Raw genomic sequence first — 23,726 nt, 5'->3', positions numbered from 1 at the left:
GTCTTCTAGAATTGCACGCTGGCTTTCTGCTAGGTGCACCTGAATGTCAGACACAGGCTTTGATAAACGCATCCAGCCTCATAGGGGCCCAGTGCCCAGGGACTTTTAAAGGACTCGAATTAGTGGAGAGTAATTTGTGCAGCTGCACTCTGGTGACACCAACTTTGTTGCGACTCTCCAAAGAGGTAGTGATCCAATAGGTCACAAGAGTGGCCAGATGTAGCTGCACAGCCTTGGCCTGTGGTGTGCCCCTGGCATTTGGTGAACAAAGAAGTGAGGAGATGGGGTGAGTGTCTCCAACAATGAGGCCACCTGCACCATGGGGGACACTGGATGCCAAGAAGCCACAGGAAAAACATCAAACAGGTCACCTCCCGCCGGAGCTCAGAAGCGGGGAGCCGCGAGGAAAAGCTGATGAGGTTGTAAAGGGCAGCATTTCGGGCACCTTGAGGCAGGGCAGATGCCCACAGATGAGGCACGGACCTGGGCCAGTCCCCAAGCCAGCCTTCAAAACAGGGTATCCTTCCCCAGACAGACCTCCCCCTCCTTCCAAGGCCCCAGACTGTCCTATGCAAAGTCAGCTATGGGTGGCCCCGTTACACCTTCCTGCCGGTCTGCCTTTGCCAATGTGCCTTGCAGTGGATTCTGTGCTGGTTGAGGGGCCAGGCCATCATGCTTCCTTCAGGAACATGCCACCCAAGAACCAGGTAGATTCCTCATCCTCAGCACTACCACCATTTGGGGCCAGAAGATTCTTTGTTGCGGGGCCGTTCTGGGCACCGCAGGATGTTGAAAAGCGTCCCTGGCCTCTACCCGCTGGGTGCCAGTAGCACAACTGCAAGCACAAAAAAACCTTTACGGACATTGCCAAATGTCCCCGGGGGGGCGGCGGGGGCAAAACTGCCCCCGACTGTGAACCGCTGGGATATGTTCATTGTGAAAACCCTGACCTCTCAAATCTTTGCAGGACTTTTAAATTGGAAGGGTCATTAGAGAAGAACAGTCCCCTCTTTTCGGAAGGCACAGATGAGTTAGAATGGACTTTTTTCCAGGTTGTGATCAGCATCATCAATGGCATGTACTAATTGCTACGACAAATACTCCACAGGCACCATCTTGTTTGTTTGACCCAACAATCCCCTGAGGGCTGTGTTATTCACGTCCCATTTTACAGATGAGCCAATTAGGCTGAGACTTGGCAGAGCTGGGGCAACTCTCCCAAACCTCCCGCCATGGGTACCATTCCTCCACTGAGAGAAGCCCAAAGGAAGCTACTCAGGCGAGGCTCTCTTTCTTCTCAGACCTTCCATAATCCCGTGCATCTGAAAAGCACAAATACTACAGGCAAAGCAGCCTGCTTACAAATGATGCTTAATTTACAGTAAATAACTAAGTTAATTAGAAGTAATGATCCCCCAGACAGTCTCAACATCTAATTATTCTTTTTAAAAATATGTGGTTGCTGGGTGCACTGCAGAGAGATTAAAAAAACAACACAGAGAGAATTTTGCATTCCAATTTTCAATTTATCTCTCTGCATTATTAATTAATAATAATTAATATTCAGACACTCACATTTTTATTTACAATTCCAGGCATGAATTCTTTATGAATGATCATATGAACTTTTAAATTTAATTAAGTAATTTGGAAGTAATTAATGTGTAAATGCAGAATCATGGCATAAGACAAATGTTGTGGTTGTTTATCTTAAGAGTGCAGTGTTTGTTACTAAAGACCCTTCCGAGATGCAAAATCACTGGAAAATTATAAGCCCTCATAAGCCTGGCATTTCTTCTTTAAGTAGCGACACTTTCTACTAACCCACCCGTTGGCTGACTGCCCCCTTCAGAGGGCGAAGCTGTTCAACCCACGCCGGCAAACATCGCATCTTTGAGCTCAGCGTGGCAATGAGGTTTATGCACCGAGTCTACCGGCAGGAAAGGGTGCTGGGAGAGTCAGCAGGGAAGGGCTTGAGGGAGCTCAAAACCACCTCCCCAGCGAAACAGAACTCTTCTTGGAGAGATTTGAGAGAATATATGAAAAAAAGGACTTTGTAAACTGTCAAGTGTCTTAAATATCTGTGATGTTCCCTGCGTCGTAAATGCTTCATTTACCTGACACTGCATGGAAAGGGATAACTGGGCTTTCAGATGACTGAAGCTCAGCAAGACTTTTGAAAATGACAATACAGCTGTTTGGGGATAGAATTATTCCACCTCGCCCTTGCCTTTTTGGACAGGGTGTTGAACAATGATAGGAGCTATGATGTCTGATGTTTATTGAGGCTTTCCTCTGCACCAGAACTGGGCTTGTGGCTGTGGACACATGATTTGGAGAATCCCATTTAATCCTCACCTACGCCTGGGAGGAGGGCACAAGTTTTGTTCCTATTTCAGGGATGCCAAAACTAGGGCTCCGAGGAGTTAGGACAATTGTTGAAGGCTGCACAGCTGGGCTGCGTCGGGGCTGAGATTTGAACACGTTGCCCAGCTCAGCCATTCCCCGACCTTGCACAGGCCACCCGCAGTGGCTCCTGAGCTGCTAGGAACATCAGCCATTGCTGTGGACAGCAAAGCAGTGCCAGGCGCGGGGCCATGTATCTCCATCCTAAAGGAAGCATATCACCTGTATTGTGTGTGTGTGTGTGTGTGTGTGTTTTGTTGTGTTGTGTGTGGTGGTGGTGGTGATTTTGTTTTTGTCTTAATCTTTATATATTTCTTCTTTCCTCTCCCTCAAGGTCAGGCTCAAACTTCTTGCTACCATGTCCCTCCCACCCCATCCCTCGCCTCTCCTCCTCCCAACCCCATCACCACCAAATCTGCTGTGGGCCAGAGATGTGACCACATCTGAGTGTGGGACATTAGCCCAGGGTCTCCAAGTGGGGTTCACCCAGGGGCTCTGCACACATACGTTTCTGGGCAGGGAACCCGGGTCATCTATGACTTGACTCCCAGGGTCCCAGGCATGTCCCAGACACAGGCCACTCCCAGAGTAAGGGACAAAGTGGTAGAGGGCACAGTGAGCCCAGCCCTTGGCCGCCTGTCCAGGGTGGGGCTGCCTGCTTGTGTTTACCCTGGTAGAAGACGTCCACACATGGCTGGTCAGCACTGATGACTTTGAGGATTTTGGGGTAGGAGGGAATGACCCTGACGATGTTCCTATGATACTCCAGCAGTTTCTGAGCCGTCTCCAGCTCTGAGATGTCCTCTGGCACCATCAGACGGTTCTGGATTTCAGATTCGGGTGGCCAGTCAAAGGTGGTGTGATAAATCTCTGCAAGGAGAGAGGTGCACAGTTAGAAATGGCCATGCAGGGGCCCTGTGGGCGCTGCTGTGCTGACTGGAGTGCTTGCTGTCCTGGAGGCCAGGCCCTGCAAATTCCTGGGGTGTGGCTGACCGCGGCAGGACACTGTCATTCAAAACCAGCGCTTCCAGCGACTCTGAGCCTGCTCTTAACTACTGTTCTTGTTACAATACAAGAACAGGGCCCAGGGCAAGGGCTGCCGTGAACTTCTGAGCACTTATTCTGTGCCAGGCACTCTTGACAGGCACCTACCTGCAGACTCCCATTTCATCCTCAGAGCCATCACATCAGTCATTAGGTTGGTATTTTCTCTTTTTTTTTTTTTTTTTGAGACAGAGTCTTGCTCTGTTGCCCAGGCTAGAGTGCAGTGGCCGGATCTCAGCTCACTGCAAGCTCCGCCTCCCGGGTTTACGCCATTCTCCTGCCTCGGCCTCCCGTGTAGCTGGGACTACAGGCGTCCGCCACCTTGCCCGGCTAGTTTTTTGTATTTTTTAGCAGAGACAGGGTTTCACCGTGTTAGCCAGGATGGTCTCGATCTCCTGACCTCGTGATCCACCCGTCTCGGCCTCCCAAAGTACTGGGATTACAGGCTTGAGCCACCGCGCCCTGCCCTAGGTTGGTATTTTCATCCTCATGTACAGATAAGAAAACTGAACCTCAGGTATCCCATGTCTACAGCCAGAAAGGGGCAGAGCTAGGATCCACAAACCCAGGTCTATTTGCCACCATAGCCTGAGGCCCGGACCATCAAGGGCAGTCCCGCCTCCCCCCATCCTCCCGCCAGCCCCTTGCTGAACTGCCTGGTCTTCAAGGCCCAGTTCAAGGGCCCTGTCCCCTGCAGCACCTGCCAGTTCTCCCAGGTAATGCTCATGCCTCTGTCTTCTGTATGCATACCAAAGAACAAGGGGTGTTAGGGAGTACATAATTTGTCCCAGGGAGAGGCAGACACGCCCCCTGGCTCCTGTGTGGGCCCCAAGCCCAGGTGCCCCACATGACCCCCCACACTGTACTCTGGTTCTGCCACAAGAAAGTCTCCTCCTTTAACCTAAACGGGGCCTCCCTTTCCTCATCTACCAGAATGTACCCCTGCCAGTGACTTCCAGCCCAGAGCCCGGCCTGTGGCAGCCTTCCTTGTGTCCCTCTGTGGGTGCCCAGAGCAGAATGCGAGCTCGGGAAATGGGAGGCAGGCTGTCACCACCAGGGTCTCTGAAACCCCATGGGGCTGGGTGGGGGTGGCCATAGCCATACCTCCAGTTTGAGGGTCGATTCTCTTCCCCAGGTTTCTCTCGATCAGGACCGTGTCTGGAGCACTCAGCACGACTGGACAGAGAAGAAAAGGAGAAAAGCAGGCATGTCAGGCAGCGGGTGCCACACATATGAATAGCACGGACCAATACTTGCTTTAGGTTTTTTTTTTTTTTCTGTATAATGACATTAAAACAACAATCATCTCCCATGCCCATGATTTCCTAAGAGAAAGGTCTTCTTGCACTCAAACACAAAGAGCGTAACATCGGGACAGAGTGTAACCTCGGGACAGAGCCAGGCCCATGACTGAAAGTTCTGCCTGTTAGCAATTTCCCTCGTCACAGATAACGCCATGATGGGCATCTCTGCGTGCACTGAACGCCTGCATAGCATTCTAGTTGATTTTCTTCCTGGGACAAGGAATCACCAGGCTGAAAGCAAAACCCCACTTTTCTTAAGAACCAGCCCTGAATATAGTTAGCTCTGTGAAAAATTCAGCTGTGCTGTCCTCTTCCTTGCTGGGTCTCGGACAGTGCCTGGGCTGAGGTCGGGAGCAGGCGGCATGAGCGGGGTGCTCACTGGCCACCCCTTGGGGCTGCAGCTGTGGCAGGTGGGGGACCCTTGGGAGCTACTCACTGACGTGTCTAGGGGTGATCCCCAGGGTCTGGATCCTCAGGGCCTGCTCACGCGTCTCGGGGATGCCATCCAGAATCCAGCCCTAGACAGAGGATTCAGAGAGGTGCTCATCTGTTTTGATTTTTAGATTTTTTGGAATTATTTTAAAAGGAACATAATAGCTTTATAGAAAGACTAGAACTTTTAAGACAAAAAAATACATAAATGTTTCTGATAGCTACTTCACCCTTTAAAAACTACTTTGTGGCCAGGCGCGGTGGCTCACGCCTGTAATCCCAGCACTTTGGGAGGCCGAGGTGGGCGGATCACAAGGTCAGGAGATCGAGACCATCCTGGCTAACACGATGAAACCCCGTCTCTACTAAAAATACAAAAAATTAGCCGGGCGTGGTGGCGGGTGCCTGTAGTCCCAGCTACTCAGGAGGCTGAGGCAGGAGAATGGTGTGAACCCAGGAGGTAGAGCTTGCAGTGAGCCGAGATCGCGCCACTGCACTCTGGCCTCGGTGACAGAGCAAGACTCTGTCTTAAAAACCACAACAACAACAACAAAAAAAACAAACAAAAAACCCTACTTTGTAATATATTATTATATTCCCTTCTGAAGCATATGTTGGTGACTATAATCATAACATATATATTTTACATCTTGATTTTTTTTTTCTTGATACGGAGTTTCACTCTTGTTGCCCAAGCTGGAGTGCAATGGCATGATCTCAGCTCACTTCAACCTCCGCCTCCCAGGTTCAAGCAATTCTCCTGCCTCAGCCTCCCAAGTAGCTGGGATTACAGGCGTGTGCCATCACGCCCGGCTAATTTTTTGTATTTTTCGTAGAAACGGAGTTTCACCATGTTAGCCAGGCTGGTCTCAAACTCTTGACTTCAGGTGATCTGCCTGCCTTGGCCTCCCAAAGTGCTGGGATTACAAGCGTGAGCCACCATGCCCGTCCTACGTCTTGATTTTTTCCACCACACAATAGCAACCACAAGCATCTCTTCACATCTGCGTGGCACCTCATTGTCCCCATTATCAACGGCTGTGCAATGTCCCACCAAGAGAATGTACACAGCAACTTAACTACGCCCACGAATGCACATTTCAACTGCGAGCAGTGTCCACTATCATACATAATACCTCGATGAACATCTTTGTGCATCTAGCGCTTTCCACATTTTGGATAATTTCCTAAAGAGAGTTTCGGAGAGATTCCTGAGACCAGGGTGAAAACCCCGCTTTTGTTTTTATTTTCTGCCTCATATATCTGCAGTAACACCCCACTTTTCTTAAAAACAAACTCTGGACGATGATTCCGGTTTCTGCTCTGCAGCTACCTTCTTAAAGGACTGAAATTCCTCACGCATCAGCCCCCTCTTGGTACAGCTAGGGAACTGGTTTACAGGTTTATTTTTACTATCTATTTATAGAGATAGAGTCTTGCTACATTGCCTAGGCTGGTCTTGAACTCCTGGGCTCGAGCAATGCTCCTGCCTCAGCCTCCCAAAGTGCTCGCGTTACTGGCGTGAGCCACTGTGCCCGGCCTTTACTAACTCTTTAAATCCAATTGTGAAAGTAATATACAATCATTGTACACTGTGTGGAAAATACTGAAAAGCTGAAATAATAAGTCACTGGTAACACCTGAGACCCAAACAAGCCACTGTCAACATTCTGGTGTATCTCCTTCCAAGCAGCAAGTGCAGATACCTTTGTTCCTGGCGGCTGGGGGCTGTGGGGAGGGGAATCACACCGTACATACTATTTGGTAATCTGTTACTTTCTAGCAAAAACATTTCATGAACGTTTTCCCATGTCACAAAGTGCTCCCTGCACAGAAGTTTTCACAGCTGCCTGGTATTGCATGAACTGACCGGATGGTAACTGATCCCATATTGTTGCTCATATTGTTCAGTTTGATTCCAGTTTTCCACCATTGTAAACAATGTTGTATATGCATCTGGATGCCTAGCAAACATCCTCAGATAAATTTCTAAAAGTTGACACCTTCTTTTATGACTTTTGATACATTTTGCCACATTGCTGTACAAAATGACCCACCAGTTTATGAATCCAATGGCAAAGCATCTGTTTCCTTGCATCTCTGCCAAAGTTGGGCATTATCTAGGGGAAAAAAATCTGTCCAGCAAAATACAGTATACCACTGCTGCTTTAATTTACATTTCTTTGATCATTAATGAGGTTCAGTATTTTTTCCATATGTTTATTAGCTATTTGGATTTTTTTTCTTTTCCAAAATGTCTATTCGCGTCATCTATCTGCTTTCCCCTGGGGGTTTCATCCTTTTATTTATTGACAAGAGCTCTTTACATATTAAGAACGTTACCCCATTTTGGATTTTGGCAAACACTACCACAAACCCTTTGAGGCAAACTATGTTGCCAACATTTTCAGCAGTTTGTCTTGCAGCCTTTTCATTTTGTGTGTGGTGTTGCTTTTCACACACCAGTTTGTGGCCAAATCAATCACTGCTTTCCTCTTTAGATTCTGGCATTGTGTGGATGCATAAAAACACCCTCCCCACCGCAAAAGCTGATACATATTCACTTGCCGTTAAATTGCATTCTTGTGTTTTTACTCTTTACTTGTAAATAGTAATGATCCGTGTAATAGGGCCACATTTCAGTTTGCGAATGATATGGGGCTGTGATGTAATCTGTTTCCCTGTGGCTCACCACTTGTTCCAAACTCACCCCCAATACAGTCCATCTTTTCCCCTCTGAGGACACTTTTATCAGAGTCTAAATGCTGATAACGACATTGGCTCTGGCCTCTTTCTGCCTGTAAATTGTTAAATTCTTTTTTTTTTTTTTTTTTGAGACGGAGTCTTGCTCTGTCGCCGGGGTTGGAGTGCAGTGGCCGGATCTCAGCTCACTGCAAGCTCCGCCTCCCGGGTTTAGGCCATTCTCCTGCCTCAGCCTCCCGAGTAGCTGGGACTACAGGCGCCCGCCACCTCGCCCAGCTAGTTTTTTGTATTTTTTAGTAGAGACGGGGTTTCACTGGGTTAGCCAGGATGGTCTCGATCTCCTGACCTCGTGATCCACCTGTCTTGGCCTCCCAAAGTGCTGGGATTACAGGCTTGAGCCACCGCGCCCGGCCTGTTAAATTCTTTTTATTTAACTGTTTAAATTGTTGTTGTTTTATAGGTTCTCATAATGTCTAGTAAAATAAACTTTCCCTTCTTTTTTCTTTTTTTTCAAAACAAGATCTTTCAGGTAAACATTAAAAATATTTTGTCAAGTTCCCAAATAGAAATTCCACTAGGATTTTGGAACAACATTAAATGTGTAGATCAATTCACGACAAATTGACATTTTTACACTATCAAGTCAACACATTATCGTCTCATTTGCTTAAGTTGCTTTTTTATGTCCCTCGGCAATGTTCACATTAAACAATTTCTAAAGTCCTTTCAAGTCCCATGAGTTTAGAGTTACACACACACACACACACACACACACACACACACACACACACACACACAGTCTAATGCTTTAGACTTGGTGTCCAGGTACATTAGTAAAGTGAGCTTTGGAAGAGCTGAAAGAAAGCAGTGAATTGTTTCAAGTATCCATTTTGCAGGTAGTGGGGTCCAGCAACTGGGAGTCAACACTGGGAGCCCCCACTTGCTGTAAAGCCCTCCCTCTCAACCATTATGAGACTCGGTTGCTCTAAGGTCAGAGGATGGACTGACATGGACGGACTCAGCCTCCAGGTCCCTCACGTCCACACCACCTGATTGACAGCCTCCAGGTCCCTCACGTCCACACCACCTGACCACAGTGTGGGCGATGGTAAGAGATTTCTTCCTTTACAAACAGACCAAAAGGTGGTCTGGGTGCAGTGGCTCACGCCTGAAATCCCAGCACTTTAGGAAGCCAAGGCAGGAGAATTGCTTGAGGCCAGGAATTTCAAACCAGCCTGGGCAACAACATAGTGAGACCCCTACTCTACCAAAAAAGATTTTTAAAAATTAGCCAGGCGTGTTGGCGCACACCTATAGTCCCAACTACTTGGGAGGCTGAGGCAGAAAGATCCCCTTAGCCCAGGAATTTGAGGCTGCAGTGAGCTATAATCATGCCATTGCACTCCAGCCTGGGTGACAGAGTGAGACCTTGTCTCTGGAAAAAAAAAAAAAAAAAAAAGCCTGCCTTTCTTCAATATTAAAATATTTAGGTTCCAGTAGCCTCCACTGACAGTTAAAAAAAAAAAAAGCTAAACAAATTTGCAGCCTAAAGACTGTCGGAAAAATCCAGCAAGCTTTCATTAATTTCTTGAATTATACAGGAAGACTCACAGCCACAGAACCCCTGGTTTCTAGAACTAATGAAGCAAAAGTGCAAAAAAAAAATTTTTAACAGCGTTTTGCTCCCTCAAGTCCTTGTTAGAGCCAGCCAAGTGCCGGGCTGCAGCTCCTGGAAACAGCAAACATCTACAGACGTGAGCAACACCAGCAGAACCAGGAGACGGAGCGTCTGAGAGCTCCCTCGCAGTTCTGGAAGCCGAACCAACATTTTCTGAACTTTAGCTAAATTCACACCCCCTTATTTTTCCTTTATTTAGACGGGAAGGAATTGGGAGCCCATTGATTGCTGCTGCTAGTACAAGGGCTGGTAATTCTGTTTTGAGTCCCTTTTTGAAGCTGGAAGGTTGGAACTCCGTCTTTGCTCGGCACTGAGAAAGGCCTCTGCTTTTAATATTGCATTACTGAGCAATCATTATAATCTCGCCCACAAATTTGCAGCAGATATCAGTATGTGGTCCAAAGCTTTTAGAACTATTCAGGGGAACAGCTCTCACTGACTTTTCACTGGAGAAAGCGGGACTTCCAATTACACAGGAAAAGTGCAGCAAAATGAGGAACATCTCCCTAATTAGCCTGGCCTCACTGGAGTGTCATTCTGGTGCAGATGTGAAAATCTACAAGGAAGAAGGTGGGGGCCTCTGGAGTGAGCCCTAGGCCACCAGCTTTCCAGGTCTGCTCTTTCTGAGTTGGGGAAATGGTACGATCATCTGGGGACTAAGAAACAAGGTCCCCGAGGAAGCCCTCGAGCAGCACCCAGGCCCCATTAGAGCCACCCCCCACCGTATGGAGAAGGCAGCCGTGGAGGCTCTTCCTCTCTGTGCCAGCCCACGCTGGTCCACACTGGTCCACCTGGAAGGGAGGGCGCCTTGGCCAAACCTCTGTGGAAGGCGGGTCTATCCTACGGCATCCTCATGATGAAAGCTGCAGGCTGGGTGCTCAGAAAAGATCTTTCCCAGAGCTCTTGCTAAGGCGTTATTTGCCCAGCTGCAAAATGGGCTGCACGTTCACAGGGAAGCAGCAATTTTGGCTGGGAGGACTTTAATGGCTGCAAATTCTGGCAAAGCAAGAAGTCATAAATCAGTAAATAGCACCCGACAACTGCCACGAGGGGACATTAAGACATTCCCAAGAAGCCTGCGTTTCGAGGTTCGCGGGTCTCACGTCCAGGAGTGGCTGGATGTGGAGGTATCAGTCAATCCCTAATTAGAATACATTATCCATCTTCCTGACACTTCAGTGAAATGTCTATTCCACTCTGAGCTGCAGCTTTGTTCAGAGCAGGTTAATTGATATTCTGATGCCTTCGCTCACCATACCCCCGTGGCTCGGTTCTGTTTTATCACACATCAAAAAGGCCGTATGCTCAGGGCACTCCAGGCACCAGTGCAGAGCTGGAGGTCTGCACAGCTGCGAGGGGTATGGTATCACAGGAGGGACAAGCACTGAGCAGATGTCACAGATGAAAAAAAAAGGAAAGAAAAGAAGCCAGCCAGCCTGGGGAACTTGGCGAGGCCCAGCAGAGCGCGGCCTGATGCGGTACGAGCCGTCCGGCTTTGTGCGAACACTGGCCTCTTTTGCCCTCCTGACTATTATTAAAGCGCAATTAGCAACTTCACATGGGAAGGCTCTGTTGCCCTCTGGGCCTCTGCCTGTTTGATGCGTTGCCTTTCTGCTCCTCCCCTCTCCTCCCAGGACCAGAGCATGGGGGCTCCCCTGGGTGCTTCCCCCAGTCCTGCCCCTGATCTGGCTCCCAGCTCCGACTGCAGACTCCACCGCAGGCATTCCCTGGAGCTGCATGCTCAATCTCTGCAGTCCCAAGGAGGCAAGCTGAGGCTGAAGACTTGCACTCAATAAATCAGTTTTGCTCAGCTCCAAGTCTGAACCAGGGCAAGCCTCACAAGAGGCACTGAAGGCCCAACGTTGCCTAATGAAATACCGCGTGGTTCCCCCAGGTAGAGGAGGGAGACTCTGTCAGCCAGGAAGGAAATGCATCTTAAAAGTTCCAGTTTGGGACAGTGATACATTCTAAAGCCAATCGGTGAGAACAATGAGACTACTTTGAGGAACACAAAAAAGTTGACAGTTACTTTGGTTTATACAAACACATAGTAGCAGTTACTATGTAGCAGTAACTTTGGTAACACAGTAGCAGTAACTTTGGTAACACAGTAGCAGTTACTTTGGTTTATACAAAAACATAAAAACCTTAGCCTGCCATAGAACCCTAGAATGCTTTCCATATTCAACTCACCTGAAAGATGACTAGCAAGAATTTTTATCTCAAAGTTGAATCCCAAACAACATGCGCCCCGTTAGCACTGAACATGGAATGCATTGAACACGGAACGTTAGTATTCCACATTCCACGTGTATGACTGTAACAGGACCCCGTTACCCCTCAACTTGCTCTGATTCCTCCACCTGGGCGAGGTGAGGTGTGCCCAGGGCTTTGCCTGACCTTTTTCTGGGCACAGCCTAACAGTGATTATGCTCTTACAACGCTGAAATATGCAGGAGTGATTTTTCTAAACAACAGTGTTGAATTCCACCCTTGATAATCAATGATACATGCGTAGTGTTTTTATACCAACGTGCAGATGCGGGGAGATCATTACTCCTAGATGCGTAGCCTACAGGCCAATGATCTCTAGGGTATGAAAACCTGGTAAAGCCCAAATGCAGGCATTCAAGAGATGCCTTTTTTTTTTTTTTTTTTTTTTTTTTTTTGACTGAGTCTCACTCTGTCGCCCAGGCTGCTGGAGTGCAATGGCACGATCTTGGCTCACTGCGACCTTCTCCTCCCAGGTTCAAGTGATTCTCCTGCCTCAGCCTCCCGAGTAGCGGGGACTACAGGCACGTGCCACCATGCCCGGCTAATGTTTTGTATTTTTTAGTAGAGACCGGGTTTCACCGTGTTAGCCAGGATGGTCTTGATCTCCTGACCTCATGGTCTGCCCTCCGCTGCCCCAGGTGCTGGGATTACAGGCATGAGCCACCGCGCCCGACCTCAAGAGGCTTTTTACTAGTTCCTAAATAGTTTTAAAACAATTAAATCAAATTCATATCAAATGTCTATGGTGCCCCTGAAGCCACTCCATGGAAGGAGACACAGTTTGAAGAACAAATTGTTCTGTCCCCAGATGGAGCAGCTCTGAGGCTGGGACGGCCCCAAGACAGCCCCCGGCAGAGATAACTCACTTTGGAGGTTCACATTTAGCTCTCCAGGTCAGACGTAATGTGCTTTAGATGAAAGTAACGGACATGGATAACCCAGCACCCAGGGCCCTTTCCCCTCAAACACTTTAGACCATGTCTGTGATGTAGACCCACCTCTCTAGAAACAAGATTAGCCCTGGAAAGGATCCGTTTATTGTGATAGCGGAAAGCAGTGGCTTTGGAACCAGATGACCTGTGCCACAGCCAGCATGTGACTTTCAACCAGTCACTTCATCCCCTCTGGCCTCACTCTCCTCTGCACAATGGGAATAATCAAAATCTAGCTCACTGTTGATGAAATAATTAAACGAGGATAATAAACAAACAGGCCAGGCACTGTGGCTCATACCCATTAAGAGCACTTTAGGAGGCCAAGGTGGGAAGACTGCTTGAGGCCCGGAGTTCTAGACTAGCCTGGACAACACAGTGAGACCCCACTTCTACAAAAAAAAGTAAAAAATTAGGCCAGGTGCGGTGGCTCACGCCTATAACCCCTGCCCTTTAGGAGGCCAAGGTGGGTGGATCACCTGAGGCTGAGAGTTCGAGACCAGCCTGATCAACATGGAGAAACCCCGTGTCTACTAAAAATACAAAATTAGCTGGGCATGGTGGCACATGACTGTAATCCCAGCTACTCGGGAGGCTGAGGCAGAAGAATTGCTTGAACCTGGGAGGTGGAGGTTGCGGTGAGCTGGGATCGTGCCATTGCACTCCAGCCTGGGCAACAAGAGCAAAACTCGATCTCAAAAAAAAAAAAAAAAAAGTTAGCCGGGCACAGTGACATGCACCTGTAGTCCCAGCTACTCGGGAGGCTGAGGTGGAAGGATCACTTGAGTCCAGGAGTTCGAGGCTGCAGGGAGCTATGATTGTGCCACAGCACTCCATCCAGCCTGGGTGACAGAGTGGACCCCATCTCTGAAAAAACAAACAACAAAACAAGTGTAGTGCCTGGCAACAAAGAAATGACCCAAAGTTAACTAATCTTATCATTATAATTTTGAGAAAGGTGAACGATCTTTTTCTCTACCTACTTCCAAAGAGTCCCACTTAAGTTTGTAGAACTTAATATAAAAAAATTGTTTGAAAAGGCAAATCTCAGGAAAATAGGAGCAAATGGCATTCCAGATATGAACTGAGGGAAGATCTTTAATTAAGGAGGACTTTGGGCAGACACATTTCTCGTTTTTTGAAACTGGGGTCTCGCTATATTGCCCAGGCTGCTCTCAAACTCCTGGCCTCAAATCATCCTCCTGCCTCGGCCTCCTAAAGTGCTGGGATTACAGGTGCGCCACCACACCCAGCTGGGACAGACACATTTCAATTAGAATGCGGGGGTCTAGTGAGTTGACAGCTACTGTGGATTCGCCCCAAGGTGGGCTCACGCCATTTGCCATCACTCGGCCAGCGGCCCTCCCTGAGGGGAGTTTGCTCATCCTCTAACCCACGTGACTGTTTCCTTATCTGTATAACAGGAATGATGAAAATAGTGTCTGCACTTCATAGTGTTTAGGGTTACATGCAACGATGTACCTAAAGTGGTGGTACAATGTCTGGCAGACAGTAGGTGCTTAATAAATGTCTCCTGGCATACACAGGCTATTCATAGTTGACAACTCATTTGAAAAACAGACCAAACTCAGCCTAAGAATGGGAGAATGGGCCAGGCACGGTGGTTGACGCCTATAATGCCAGCATTTTGGGAGGCCGAGGCAGGCGGATCATGAGGTCAAGAGATCGAGACCATCCTGGCCAACATGGTGAAACCCCATCTCTACTAAAAATACAAAAATTAGCTGGGTGTGGTGGTGCACGCCTGTAGTCCCAGCTACTCAGGAGGCTGAGGCAGGAGAATGGCGTAAACCTGGGAGGCGGAGCTTGCAGTGAGCTGAGATCCGGCCACTGCACTCCAGCCTGGGCGACAGAGCTAGACTCCGTCTCAAAAAAAAAAAAAAAAAAAAAAAAAAAAAAAAAGAATGGAAGAATGTGGAGTTGGCCCCCTTCTGCTCTGCCCTTCTGCTGGTGGATGCCCTGCTAGCTCTCGGGAGCAGGCCTGGCACCTCTGACTCTCTGCTCAGCCTGTGAAGAGAAGAGTGATGTGGTCGGTGCTTCTGGGTCCAGTCCCGTTCCCAGCATCTCTGTGCCTCTCCAATACTCTCTCCTGCTCCAAGGTCCACTTGCGTCTGCTCAAACCTCAGGCCCTGTCCTGCATCTGATCATCTCTTTTTCCTTTTCTACTGCAGTGAGAGGGATCATCTGAGGCATCACGCACCCACAGAGCGTATCGGAGCACGCGTTCCTCTCCACATGGAGTGCTGTGGCTCTGTATACAGACACGTGGTCAACATGTGCCCTTAACAAGCCTGCATCACACCAACCAACCAACCACAGCCTCAGCATCAGGGTCTCTTACAGAAACACCCACAAATAAGGGGGCGTAGGGGATGTGATCACTGATCACTGTGCTCTGCCTGGCACCTCACCAAGCCCTCAGAAGCCCTGCCTCACTGTGATGCGGGCCATAAGTTTCCTGAGTGGAACTCAGACCTCCCCTTCCAATCCTCTGCAAACCTAACTGTATCTGTATTTGAGGAACACACAGTTACGGCCTCAGCAGAGCTGTGGATCAATAAAACCGCACTCCTTGGAGGAGGCAAGTGACATCTATAAACCCGTGAGTGTCAAAACAATGGCAAGAAAATCCTGTGTTCCTACTGTCAGTGGGATGAAAGCGGTGTAATTAATGCCAGCCCAATGACACCACAAGGAGAAATAAAACAAACAGCTGGTGGTTCTATGGACCAGCATCTAGCTCCTCCACTCCGTTACCGTTTCCACTATAAAATACTGACTCATGTTATGGGCAGGGAAGCATAAATCTATGACCAAAGAGGAGGAAACAAAGACTATAGAAATCCAACATGTAAATTCTAAACTTTTGGTTCCACAGTCAAAAGTGTGCTACATCCTCTCCCCACTTATAGTGAAAGAACCAAGTTTCCATGATATTACATGAGCTCTAAGAGGAGTCAACCTGGGAACACAAAAAAGAAGTTTGCATTTTGTGGACAGTAAAGAAAATACCCCCAGCTGATACAGTCACTTTTAGGGCTGAGGGCCTGAACTCGCTTCCCACGTGCATCAGAGACCTGACTCCAGGGATCTGCGGACATGGTCAAGGTTCAACAGAACGGTCCAAGTGTTGCATCTGATGATGGCATTCTTTCTGTAGCTCCAGGAGGAAGATAATGCAGAAGCAGACATTTGGAACCTGATGCATTTCGAGAAGGTCAGTTTTTCTTTTACGTAATGTATTCACCCTTCCTTTGGGTCAGTGGGTGGGGCTCCTGTGCTACGGCCTCATCCGTAGAATGACAGCAGCTCTTGGAACCTGCCTGCTCCTGCCAGCCCTCTGTTTTGAGCCACCTAGAACATTTGCTGATGCACAGCAGGTGCCCCAGAAGTCTTAGCTGTTGAAAAACATCATAGGACAGTCGTGCCGTTTCAATGGGAAAATGCATCACAGTGTGACGTGGTATTTGGCACATATCAGGTGCCAGGAAATGCTAGCTGAGCATTCTGTGTACCTTATTTTTAATTTTTTTTGTTGAGATCGAGTCTCCATCTGTCACCTAGATGGAGAGTGCAGTGGCGTGATCTCGGCTCATTGCAACCTCTGCCTCCCGGGTTCAAGCGATCCTCCTGCCTCAGCCTCCTTAGTAGTGGGATTACAGGGGCCTGCCACCACACCTGGCTAATTTTTGTATTTTTACTAGACATAGGGTTTCACCATGTTGGCCAGGCTTGTCTCGAACTCCTGACCTCAAAAGATCCACCCACCTAGGCCTCCCACAGCTGGAATTACAGGCGAGAGCCACCACATCCGGCCGATGTGTACCCTTATCTTGATGGACCGTTTCTGCTCTTCACCAACTGTGTCTGGGCTTAACTCGGGCCTTCATTGTCCTTCTTCCTTGTCTTTACTGTAACATGATCACAGGCTCAATGAGTCATGGGGCCAGGTAACATTCCTTTAACACACTGAAGCAGAGACTTGTTCATATCCCATTTAACTGCTCATGGGTCCTGGTGGACAGGCTCCGTGTTTCCTTCCTTTGCTTTTGATAAGAGAATAAGGAAGACTTCTCGAAGAGGTGCTGGGGAATAAGAGGCGATGTCTAGAATGCATTAGCGGGATGCAGATAGGGGCAGCATCCCTCCGCAGGCTCCTGCTCAGCTGCACCGGGGAGGATGCAGCGGGCCTAGCTTTTGTTAGTCACAGTGTGGCTTTGACTCCGCAGGGGCTGTGAGCCTCACAGTTAAGGAAGAAGAAAGAGGAGACGCTGTGAACAGAATGCAGACTGAGGAGGCACCGCCCACCAGTTGAGCACTGTCTTAGTCCATTTTTTGCTGCTTATGACAGAATACTGAAACTGTGTAAATTGTAAATAAAACATTTTTTTTTCGCAAGGGGGATGGAGCCTTGCTCTGTCACCCAGGCTGGAGCGCAGTGGCGTGATCTTGGCTCACTGCAACCTCTGCCTCTCAGGTTCAAGCCAACTTCTTGCCTCAGCCTCCCAAGTAGCTGAGATTACAGGTGCCCACCAGCATGCCCGGCTAATTTTTTTATTTTTAGTAGAGATGGGGTTTCGCCATGTTGCTCAGGCTGGTCTCAAACTCCTGACCTCAGGTGATCTGCCTGCCTCGGCCTCCCACAGTGCTAGGATTACAGGCGTGAGCCACTGAGCCCGGCCCCAATCACCTCTTAAAGGCAGTACTGTGACTCTCAATGCTGCCACATTGGGGATTAAAGTTCATCATGAGTTTTGGAGGGGACGAACATTCAAACCAAAGCAAGCATCAAGAAAGCAAATTCCTGCTGCAGTCACACTGAAGGTCCTTCCCTCACGGCCCAGCTCCATTTCCAAACGAGTGAACCGAGCATCCCACATGCTTGGCTTCCTGCATTACACTCGTGCTTGGCAACCTTTCGAACCATTCCTAACCTCCAGAGTGGTGGGACTCAATCCCAAGTAGAAACACACACACACACGCGCGCGCGCGCACACACACACACACACACAAACCAAGACAAGTGAACAGGCATGACAAAGGCAGGCTGCAGCTGGCTGCGAAATTTCATTGATTTTTTTTCCTCAGGCACTACACTGAAAAGTCTGCTCACTCTCATCCACCCAGGTGTGGGGATGTAACAGAACTCACTTGAGTTGTGGTTTCAAAAGTGTACCAAAGGTCAGGCGCGGTGGCTCACGCCTGTAATCCCAGGAATCTGGGTGGCTGAGGCAGGTGGATCACCTGAGGTCAGGAGATTGAGACCAGCCTAGTCAACATGGTGAAACCCCGTCTCTACTAAAAATACAAAAATTAGCCAGTTGTGGTGGCACACACCTGCAATCCCAGCTACTTGGGAGGCTGAGGTGGGAGAATCACTTGAACCCAGGAGGTGGAGTTTGCAGTGAGCCAAAATACCTCCAAAAAAAAAGTACACTGTGATGTTGCTGGTAGATCATAAACCCATCCAGAAAGTGTCCAGGACTGTTGTCTAACACAAAGCCAGGTATGAAGAAGCAGTGGACTTCTACTCATAAGGGATCCTCAAATGGCCTTCACCCAGGTCATCCGGCATGTAAAAAGCATCTTAACTCCAAGTCGACCTCCGGGCCTGGCACGGTGCTAACCGCTATGCTTGGATTGTCTCATTTAATCAGAGACAGCAAGACAGCTGTTACTTCAGGACATGCGCCACAGCACCTAAGGCCATGCTGCTTGTCTATGAATTACAGGGCACTCTACGCAGAAAAGCACTGTGGCCCGAGCAGGCTGTCCACACCAGTCCCTGTCTGAGTGTCCCTCACTGCTGTCTGCCAGCCCAGATATTTGAGGGACGGCTCAGGTCAGCAGATATGAACACGAGCCACGTGTGCAGCCCATAAAAATCACATTCCCGGTGCGGGAAGGCCTCTGCCTTTTGATGAATAATAAAATTCTCCACACATGACGAGCCGTCATAATTGGGCACAAGTCTTTCCTTTGCCCCTGCAGCAGCGTGGGGGTGGCATCCGTACACGAAAACATTTCTTCTTTTATTTGCCAGATATTTTCCAGTCTGTGATATTCCAAATGTCTGCTGCTGGTGACATACAAACGCCTTTGTCATAAGGCCTGGCACAAGCTTGCCGAGTCCAGCTGAAGCCTGACCTGCCAGTCAGGTAGCCAGGAGCCTCTGCATGGTGGCCTGTAAAATGCCACACTGACCCGGCCTGTGGGACATCAACCAAATTCCTTCATCCATCTGGGCCTCAGTTTCCCTTTTTATAAGAGGTTTTGGTGGGATGATTTCTGTAGATGGCTTTTCAAAAGACATTGGTGAGACAAACTGGGATTCATCCGCCAGGCGTGATCACTTTTATGTTACACATTTATTTAATGTTTTAAAATCAAGCACCCTGGTGCTTGATTCTTGTTACAGTTGATTGGAGGAATAAAGGAGGAGGAGACAGGAAAATCTCCTGGCATAGGAGATCAGCTTGGAAGACTTGTCCTCAAAAACTTGAACCCGGGGTCCCATGGGGGCACCTCTAGCCTTAGGGTGCAGCGCTTGAACTTTCTTAAGGTGCAGGAGTCCAAGGCCAAACGGGAAACTTGAAAGCATTAATGATGGAAATAATTTTAGAATACAAGGAAGAAGTTGCTAAACGGATCCAAAATTCACAGAAAACAAAGCTAGCACACTGGCCAAAACAATCTCCCCAGAGAAGCCTGAAGACAGATGTGCTCCTGGTGTTGAAACCATTATTAGGACATTCGGACATGACTGGATAGGGCTGTTGGATTTTAAACACCTTTCCCTCCTTGGGCCACAAGCATGTTGGGATAGGAATTCACTGCCATGGTGGTGTAGAACTGGGGAATTCTCCAAATGGCATTCATTGATTCACTGATTGACTTGTTGATTGACTAAATGATTGATTGATTCATTCATTCATTCATCTTATAAGTATTTACCCAGCATGGAGTCTGTGCCAGGTACCATACGAAAGATCTTGCATTTCTAACTATGACAGTGCAGAGTTGGAGAGCAGAATGCTGTGAGCACGTGTAACAGGCAGGTCGGCCTCATGTGGGGCTGGACAAGGTTAGGGGAGGCCTCCCTGAAGAAGTGACTTGAAGCTAAGGCTGAGGAACGAGAGCAGTTTTCTAGCTAAGGGGTGAGGTTAAGAGCACTGTGTATTCCTTTTCTATTGCTGCATAACAATCTTAGCGACTTTAGACAATACAATTATTATCACATGGTTTCCAAGGGGCAGGAGTCTAAGCACAGCTCAGCTGGGTCATCTATTCAGTCTCAAAGTCTGCAGTCAAGGTGTTGACTGGGCTGTGTTCTCATCTGGAGGCTTGACTAAGGGAGAACCCTCTTCCCAGCTCATCTGGATTGTCGACAGGATCCATTTCCCTGCTGCTGTATGACTAAGGGCTCTGGTTTCTTGCTTGCTGGGAGCTGGAGGCCCCTGCAGTTCCTAGAGACCAGTCATGTGGGCTTCTCCAACATGGCTGCATACTTCATCATGCCAGCAAGGAGGATCTCTCTCTGGTCTGCTAAAGCACATTCTTACATAAAGTAATGTAGCACAGGAGTGACATCCCCTCACCTTTGCCATATTCAGCTGGCCCTGCTCCCACTCAAGGGGAGGGGATTACATAGGCATGGACACAAGGGGGTGGGAAATCATTGAGAGCTGCTTAGTGATATAGTTTGGATATGTGTTCCCACCCAAATCTCATATTAAAATGTAATCTCCATTATTAGATGTGGAGCCTGGTGGGAAGTGTTTGGATCATGGGGGCACCAAACCAAACTCATGGTTTGGTGCTGTCTTCACAATAGTGAGTTCTCACGAGATCTGGTTGCTTAAAAGTGTGTGGCGCCTCCCCCTCCCACTCTCTCTCTCTTGCTCCTGCTCTGGCCACGTGATGTGCCTGCTCCCCCTACAACTTCTGCCATGATGGGAAACTTCCTAAGGCCTCCCCAAAGCTGAGCAGATGCCAGCACAGTGCTTCCCACACAGCCTGCGGAATCGTGAGCCAATTAAACCTCTTTTCTTTATAAATTACTCAGTCTCAGGTATTTCTTTATGGCATTGCAAGAATGCATATGGCCTAATGCAATTAGGGTCTGCCAGCTGCACACAAAGGCCTGAGCAGGGTGGGTGCAGGTTGAGCTGGGGAAAGGTGGCGAGTACTGAACGGGTATATGAGAGAAGTACAGGGATAAACCTGAGCCACAGGAAGGCCCAGGACACACAGGGCTCCCGGAAGCAGTGGAGGGTCACAACCACATTTATTTTAAAATAACAGATGTTTCTCTATGTTTAAAACCATCCTCAGAAGGGTGCACTTTCAAGAAAGTGTGAACATCAGTTGCCTCCAGGGAAGGAAACTGGGTGGCTAAGGAACAGGAGTGACGGGGGACTTTGGTGCCTTTGGAACCATAGGAATGAATATATCGTGGTTATGAAATAAATTCATTCATTCTTTAAAAAGCCATCCTTCCAGCAGCAATGTGAAGAAAGGATTGGGAAGAAACCAGGGTAGCTGCGGGGAGATGGATCAGGTTCCAAATAAAGGAAAGGGATTCTTAGCAATTTAAATAAAATGGAGCACCAGTGGTGACTACGGGCAAGGTAAAATTTAGAATCTCTTTGGTACTGAGCCTTTCCCTCCAAGTTTCCAGAACTTACTGCCTTATGTCTTGCCTTTTCTTTGCCCTACAGGGGTAGTCTGAAGATTTGGGCACATTCTCTTGATTGTCCCTAACAAATGGCTAATGGGTATCCAACAGGTAGAGCCAACAACGCCTTTTGATTGTTCCAATACAGAGTGCTAATTTTTCTTTCTCTAATGCATTTGATGGTCACTTCAAAAAAAAAATTCTTCAAAGAGATTGCATTAGACCAAAAAAGAAAAAAAAAAAGAAAAAGAAACCACTCCCCTGCATTAATACAGAATCCTGATGGGTTATGATTGCGTTATTTTTCCCTGAACACTATTCCCTGCATTCTTTTTGTGCTCTAAATTACCAATTCTAGTCCCTGTGTAGCTAAATAATAATAATTACCATATAAATGAATATGCATATGTGTCATTTTTCTCCCTAAAAGCAAGAAAGCCTGTTTATTTTGGATGAGGGTTTGTTTTGTTTTTGCACAACCAAAGCACATAATTAGAAGCCTAACCTCTTACTCTTGAAATCCTGTCTCCAGCGGGAAGAGATGAAAAGGCACTGGATGCCCCTTGAAGGTTAGAAGAAAGTTTAAAACAAATTGAAGGAGATATTTCTTTACTTTGCAGGTAACAACAGCGTGGACATGATCAGAATCACAGAACTATAAGGCTAGAAGGGATTTCCATGCTCAGGTCCAACCCCATGATTGTATAGATGGGAAAACTGTGGCCTAAGGAAGTGAAGCTCTCACCAAAATAACACTCACTGCCTTTTTGAGATGCAACCTTTGAAACAAGAACAGAGTGGCCAATAGTATAACACCGTGTTTGCATCTCAGTTCTGAGACTTAACTGTGGGATGTTCAGCAAGATACACAACCTCTTCAGGGCCTGGATTCTGCATCTGTGAAATAGGGTAGCCAATAGCGCCACCTCCGCAGGGCTACTGTAAGGACTCCACAGCACACAGTCCTGCTGCCGATGCTACACTCCCAGTCAAGGGGAGTCACCCAGAATATAATTGCAGCCTCTTGCATAGTGCAAGGTGCGCCTGAAATGTCACGTAGCAGATAACATGCCAAACCAGGCGTGTAGACGACAGCTACCACCATCATCAAAATAATCACAATAATAACACACATTATAAATACTCATATAGTCAATATATTATTTACAATACAATATAATCACATGTAGTGTAATGCAACTAATAACGATGTCAATAATTGAGATTTTAATTTATAATATTAACAACAGATATCATCATTTTTATGATGGTGACTTGGGATGCATGGTCCCGTACTCTGTCCACACTGCAGGTGCACTATGCAAACAGATTATGCAGACCAAGCTTTTAAATAAGCTCAGGAAGAATTCACAGAATTTGAATGCGCATTTGAAAGACTATTCTAGGCCGGGTGCAGTGGCTCACGCCTGTAATCCCAGCACTTTGGGAGGCCGAGGCAAGGGGATCACTTGGAAGTCAGGAGTTCGAGACCAGCCTGACCAACGGCGTGAAACCCCATCTCTACTAAAAATATAAAAATTACCCAGTGTAGTGGCAGGCGCCTGTAATTGCAGCTACTCAGGAGGCTGAGGCAGGAGAATTGCTTGAACCTGGGAGGCGGAGGTTGCAGTGAGCCAAGATCATGCCACTGCACTCCAGCCTGGGCAACAGAATGAGACTCTGTCTCAAAAAAAACAAAACAAAAAAGGGCTATTCTAGATCACTGAGGGCAGGTTTGGGATATCCAGTTGCAATCATAGAGAGAATCACCATATCTTCCCCAGAAACTATCACTCAGTGAGGTAGAGATTTTTTTAAAAATCACGGAAACAAACCTGTCCAGGCCAGCTGGATCCTGTGTGAAAACTGTGCAGCCTTGTTAGATTCTGGAACGAGGGAAGAAGCGCAGTGCGACTTCAAGGGGGTGTACGTAGCCAGTGGGACACACAGACAATTGTTGGCAGTCCACCATGAGGCCCTGCATCTCTGGATTCTAGATTTCCACCTAGAATCCAGAATGCTTACCCACCAGAAGCATTTCCATTGGAATGCTGTAACTTGCAAAAATTACTTACACGAAATAGTACTGCTCCGTATGTTTTGAGGTTGGAAAGGAGAGAGACTTCAAGAGTTGCTCGGTGGTATCCAGACACCCACCGTGGGCCTTCTGCAGTGGTTGTGTGGGGTGGATGGGGCAGAGGGGCCCACAGATGCCTTGGCCCCATGCCAAGCCTCTCTTCCCGCTATGAAGTTCA

General features: G+C 47.9%; 2 protein-coding genes across 11 annotated transcripts in view; one reads left to right on the top strand and one right to left on the bottom strand.

The window, feature by feature from the left end:
• Nucleotides 1–23,726, top strand: part of SPACA9 (sperm acrosome associated 9) — a 468,643-nt gene that overhangs the window by 400,804 nt on the left and 44,113 nt on the right. The gene's annotated exons all lie outside the window — the stretch shown is intronic.
• AK8 (adenylate kinase 8) overlaps nucleotides 1–23,726 on the bottom strand; it is a 158,420-nt gene that overhangs the window by 102,650 nt on the left and 32,044 nt on the right. For all 9 annotated transcript variants that reach the window (XM_077967378.1, XM_077967374.1, XM_077967376.1 and 6 more), the window contains 3 exons: nucleotides 5,191–5,272; nucleotides 4,555–4,626; nucleotides 3,076–3,276 (listed from right to left, as the gene is read on the bottom strand). In XM_077967378.1, coding sequence (XP_077823504.1) covers nucleotides 3,076–3,220 — 145 coding nt within the window. In that variant the 5' untranslated portion in view covers nucleotides 3,221–3,276; nucleotides 4,555–4,626; nucleotides 5,191–5,272. The remainder of the gene's footprint in view (nucleotides 1–3,075; nucleotides 3,277–4,554; nucleotides 4,627–5,190; nucleotides 5,273–23,726) is intronic.

This window comes from Macaca mulatta, chromosome 15, assembly GCF_049350105.2.
Source record: "Macaca mulatta isolate MMU2019108-1 chromosome 15, T2T-MMU8v2.0, whole genome shotgun sequence".
In the NCBI taxonomy this organism is placed as follows: domain Eukaryota; kingdom Metazoa; phylum Chordata; class Mammalia; order Primates; family Cercopithecidae; genus Macaca; species Macaca mulatta.
This window is presented reverse-complemented; position numbering and strand designations above follow the sequence as displayed.